The 5,646-nt window shown below is 22.7% G+C and overlaps 1 protein-coding gene across 7 annotated transcripts; it reads right to left on the bottom strand.

Moving 5' to 3' along the window:
* LOC126899993 (uncharacterized) lies at positions 1-4,081 on the bottom strand. Of its 7 annotated transcripts, none has more exons than XM_050675327.1 (4): positions 4,065-4,081; positions 1,979-2,023; positions 1,773-1,872; positions 1-1,073 (listed from the first exon to the last, which is right to left on the bottom strand). In XM_050675327.1, exons 2-4 carry the CDS (start codon positions 2,012-2,014, stop codon positions 517-519), a joined length of 693 nt encoding a protein of 230 aa, XP_050531284.1. In that variant the 5' UTR covers positions 2,015-2,023; positions 4,065-4,081; the 3' UTR covers positions 1-516. The 7 variants fall into 7 exon arrangements, with proteins under 7 accessions (XP_050531284.1, XP_050531283.1, XP_050531287.1 ...); XM_050675326.1 differs by lacking the exon at positions 4,065-4,081 and adding an exon at positions 2,761-2,872; XM_050675330.1 differs by lacking the exon at positions 4,065-4,081 and adding an exon at positions 2,761-2,872 and having other exon boundaries at positions 1,773-1,850.
* Positions 4,082-5,646: the final 1,565 nt, after the last annotated feature.

Genomic DNA, 5,646 nt, shown 5'->3' with positions numbered 1-5,646 from the left:
AAAAGTAAATAAAATTACATTTTTATTTTACTGTTCAAATTTTTTAAATCCAACATTAAAACTCAAATACTAAAACACCTTTTTTTTTTAATCTACTCTAAAAATTATTATTTTGATTTAAATTTTAATACATAGCTGAGAAACTGCTACTGGATTTACTCAGACGTGTTTTTTTTTACGCTAATTACGATTACTAGGCTTCTACTAGACTTACTAGATTTTACTTTTTTTTTTTTTTTACTTATTTCGCAAATTTTAAATATATAAAATAATTTTTTTCAATAAATTAGAAACATATTATTATTAGTGATTTGTTTATAGTTCTTAAGTCCAATAATTTTTAAAAAGTAACACAATATTTCAGTAAATCAAAAGTTATTAAACTTGTCAAAACATTATGAACCAATTTATATATCCATAAAAACTGATTACCCTGCCTAAATATTAATTTTTATTTATTCAAATTAATTACTTTTTATTCTAAAAACTAAAATTACACTAAAATATAAACAATAATTATAAGCTTGAGTCAGATTCAGAGTACGGTGGTCTATTAAATGATGATATATTGGGGTGAAATTCGTCATTAGAATCAAAGTCAGAACACTTTTTCACAGGTCTCAATGTTCTAAATCCTTTATTACAAAAGACATTGTCAGTTTCATCATCACTCAAGTCAAAAGCTCTTCTAACAATACATGACTGTGATTTTAATAACTTTGAATTTTCCATGCTATTCAAATTTGTTTGATTTGCTGTTTCTTCTCTTAAATTAAAACTGCTTTTTCTTTTGAAAAATTTTTGAAATTTTGAACGTTTTTTAACGTTTTCATTGTCTTTATTTAGAATAATATCATCTACAAATTTATTAGAACAAAAAGTCACAGCATTACCACATATTTCCAGGAACCCATCTACTAGTTTTTCTTTCATATTACTTTTACAAATATATAAATACATTTCTTCCCTTACATCATTCTTACATTTTTTTAGATTTTTGTGTTTGGATAAAATATGTTTCTTCCAATTATTTATTTTAGTTTCGAATGATAACTCGAACAGTGAATTTGAGTCTAAACAATAATTATATTATTATAAGTATAATCATAAATCCTAATAGAAAATAAATACACAATTATAAATCAAATAAATAATAATATTTGTAAAATATATCAAAAAATGTTATTTTACTAAGAAATTATTGATTTTTTCATTTATGAAAAATAAGTAGTTAATAAATTTAAGAGTCATGATAACATATAGTGTACTTGGAAATGTCAATGATTTTAATTATCTTTACTTTTCTGAATTGGTTATAGCCTAACAAAATAAAGATGAAAAAGAATCATAATCTACTATTTTCGTCCTTAAATTATAACAGAGGAACTGTATTTAAAATAACTTAAATGAAAATACTTACGTTATGATAGTGAATAATTATCGTTATGCAAAAAAACTTATGATGTAACATTTAATAAAAGAAATAATACGTCATATAAAATTTTTTGTTTTATTTTATCGAAGTTTAATATTTTTTCATGCGTAAACTAAACACAGATATAAAAGCAAAAACAAAAATCAGCACCATTATAGAAAGAACCGAATAAACTTTTATACCAGATCTATAGATTAATTAGTAGCAAGTATACTTACTACTAAATAAATAATAATGAAATTATCTAATAATCCATTATATAAAAAAATTAGGCCTTCAAAAGTCATATACCTTAAATCATCCATTTATTAATTAATTTTTATATAAATTTACTTACTACCTTTAGAACCAATATTCTTCATTAAATGACGGTCATTTAAGCAAATGAATAAGTTTGAAGTAGAGATAGTATATTCTGCATATAAATCCCAAAAGAACTATTTTTAAATATAATATTTTACTTAAATATATATATATATATATTGGCCATCATTAAAATAGTTTAAAATGTATAATTATTGTCTTAAATGAATATATACTTACAAAATTTAACGTTATAATGATTAGTGTGTACTTCATTATTTAAACCTTTAACATAGTAAGTTATTAATGAACATCAAGTTTTAATATGCATTAGAGTTTTCATTATAGTTCATTGTAGTTGTACTACATTTTTATTTTTGAAAAGTTAAAGTAACCGAATGAAAATCTTAATTCAACCGCAAATCATTCATTCTATTTAAATTACTGCATCGATTTCCTTTTTTCTAATAATGTGTTATTGTTAAAAGAAGAATTTACAAATTGAAATAAACAACAGAAAATATGATGTTACCCATATCCACTAAATCTCACAAATTCTAATCGAAGTTCTATAGAACATTTTAAAAAACATTATTGAATACCTAAATAATCTTGATAAACACTATTTAGATTAATATTAGAAGTATTTAAAATTTAATGGTTAATTTTCAACAACTAATTCCATATAATCTTGTCTCACTAGTCCTGATTAAAGTTGATAGATTAGATTTTGATCAATAGATCAGAAGTAAAATAATTGATCTCACAAAAAATTATTCAATACATAATTGTATAAACCGTAATACCAAAAATTTACCTTAAACGGAACGTTTTCTAAAAAATGTTTCATTGAATTTTACAAAGTCATTTATTTTATTGAAAAATTTATTAATTATAATTTTTAAATAGTCAGACTTAAACCTTATTCTTTATATCTAAAAAATAATAAGTTATAAACTACTTATATAAGTTAGTTCATCTGGTAGAACGTAATTATCTAGTAAACAAATAAAAAAAGTTACCGTTAAATAAAAATGTTCAACATAAATTTACGTTTTCAATCTTATTTCATTGCTTAAAATATGATAATTTGAATATTTTGTAAAGTAGAAAAAATCTTTTTACTACTTTTTCATTAAAAATTAGTGTTTTAACATTATTTATTATGTAAATATGTATTTTAAAGCTTTCAAAAATAAAAAAAATGTATTTACATAATTGTTATTTTTATATGATAAATAGGTTCTGCAAAATATAAATTCTAGACTATTTTTCATTACATGATTTATGATACTTTACAGTAATATGTATTTGATTTGATCGGTAAAAAAATAAAACGTCAAAATTAGCTTCATTTAAAAGAAATGAAATTGAAACACACTTAAAAACTGATTAATTAGAAATATTTGTTTTTAATTCATAGTTTAAGTACTCCATCATAAACGTATAAAAGTTAGCACTAAATGTTGTGTCATAAAAAAACAACATAACAAGGCGTAAATGCCCTAAATTCTTTTTACAGAATCAAACTAACTAACACTCGTAATATAACATAATTAATGTAAATTTCCCTTATTAATACGTCGCTTCAGTACGTCAATGTTTTATAATTAATTTATGTCAAATATCTAATAGAAAAACGATTGTGAGAAACATTATATATATTTTTATCATTATAAAGTACTCTTAAAATGGTTTAATTTGATAGATATCAAAAAACGCGAATTCCGGAACATTTTCAAAAATTGAGTTAAAAAAAAATATTTTTCATGCATTGATGGTTTTTTTCAAACTACTAATGTACATAGGTTTTTCATCAAATTTTCTTAAAAAGCATACAAAAAAATAATCGTTGTCTCTTTTATATTACTTTAAAATTTTATTACGATTGGTATATTTATAAAAAATAAGTCTTCAAAAGCAAAAATAAAAATGGGATAATGCCATTTTTTATGGTGTTTAATCGTGAGGTATTTTTCTAAATTTTTAAAGTATAGTAGGTTTTTTTAAATTTTCGGTATTGATGAGTTCAACTAAATTTAAATCAGGTTCCATTGATGTATTGACCACTAACGCTGAGAAGCAAGAAATTTTCATGGATAAACGTAAAAAAAAACTCGCACCATCACAGAAATTTTTCAGCGCTGCATCAAATTAAAAATTGTGCTTAGTATATTAATAATGCAACCAATAATTTTTAGTAAAAAAATTATCCAACAATTTTCATGACTTTTTTTTTAATTATAACAACTAATGATTCATGAATTAAAAATCCACAATTTATTTTAAGGGAATGGATAAAATAAGAATAAATTTTACTACCTACATCAATCAAAATTTTCAACAACTACTCAAAATTTCTTTATTAAATGCACCATAAGTAAAAACTTTAATTAAAAATTACTCATTCATGTTACTAGACAAACAAGTTCAAAGTTAAATTAGCATACTAAAAATATTTTTGTAATTTATATGCTATAAAATAAATTACACCCAAAATCTTTAACAAACAAAAATCTCAAAAATACGACACAAAATTAAACAACACTTTTTTAATGATAAGAGTTTTTTTACAAATTTAACATTAGGAATATTATTTGTAAAATTTAAACGATAGATGACAATATTTTTATAGCATCCTAATGTTGTAACAGCACATCAAAATTTTTTGTAAGAATAGAGAAAAATATTGCTATTTTTAAATTTTTAAACTTTAAGAAGTAACGCAATTTTCGCTAAATAAAATTATAGACGTCAATACCTGGTGGGACACTTGTATATACAAAATGGAACAGATCTAAATCACAACTTTTATAACTTTTAATGCAATAATAAATTCGATTAATAATATTAAAAATTTGTAATTATTTTTTTATTCTTTATATATAATATATATTGAGTGATCCTTAACTTTTAAACTCAATATTTTTATGATAGTACCCTCTAGATTAGTTCAGTCGTTTAAGAAATAAATGTAGGCGAAATTTGGAAGGTTTTACTCAACCCCTTTTTGTGCCGCATTGGGGTTGAAATATGACAATTGAGGGTAATTTTTTTTCTTTTTAGAGTTTAACTCAATAAGTATTACACTTACATTAAATTTATAGAACTTATTATTACCTACAAAAAAAGTATTCGCAAAATTTTTTATTCATCAATTATACTTTGAAAAATATAATACATTTCCAAAATTTAGCATAAATAGTTGTTTACAGTTAATGTAATATATTTACTACTAAGTGGTTATAGGTACTCAAAATTTTGCATATAAAAATGATTCTAATATTTCTTATAAACGCTATAATTATACGTTGGATCAATTGATATAATTGAAATTGAGAATTTAATGATTATAAAGTGACACGGCCACAGCGTTGTCACACGTTTGACACCCAAATCAAATCGCCACCGCAATTTCGGTCATCTTTTTGTTATTCTGTCGACGGATTCTTAGTAGTATTATTGTTACTTTTGGTTCGCATATAATCTTTTGTGTTACAATTCTTGTTTTTCTCATTAAACGGCTCGACGCCACTTGGAAAACCCACCAGTATTACTTATTTTATTCACCATCTACTTTTCCCGTAGCAAAAGTATAGATACAATGAATATGTATCTTACGAGTATTATGTTTATTATTAAATGTACATAATTTACTATGGCTATTCGTTGAAGATAAAATTGGTTGACATTATTTTTATTTGTGTTGTAGCACGTAACGATAAAAGTTATCTTTCAAAAATGTATTCAATACTTCCATTACTGCTTATTATTATATCAAATTTTTAGTATTGTTTAAATAATAGTGCAGTGAATAGCTTCTTTTTTTAGCTTCGATGCGAAGCTGAGAAGGTATTAATTTTACTATGATGTGTTTTTTTTTTTATTTTTTTTTTATTTTTTTTTTT

The sequence above is a fragment of the Daktulosphaira vitifoliae genome, unplaced genomic scaffold (genome assembly GCF_025091365.1).
Source record: "Daktulosphaira vitifoliae isolate Bord-2020 unplaced genomic scaffold, ASM2509136v1 Scaffold_2, whole genome shotgun sequence".
NCBI classification, from domain to species: Eukaryota; Metazoa; Arthropoda; class Insecta; order Hemiptera; family Phylloxeridae; genus Daktulosphaira; species Daktulosphaira vitifoliae.
The sequence above is the reverse complement of the archived record's forward strand: the minus strand, read 5'-3'. Positions and strand labels throughout refer to the sequence as shown.

Coding starts and splice junctions, on each gene's coding strand:
- LOC126899993 (XM_050675327.1), bottom strand. CDS start 2,014: ATGAAGTACACACTAATCATTATAACGTTAAATTTT. Junction 1,873..1,978: donor TCATTATAACGTTAAATTTT/GTAAGTATATAT, acceptor ATTTAAAAATAG/TTCTTTTGGGATTTATATGC. Junction 1,074..1,772: donor GAATATTGGTTCTAAAGGTA/GTAAGTAAATTT, acceptor ATTATTGTTTAG/ACTCAAATTCACTGTTCGAG.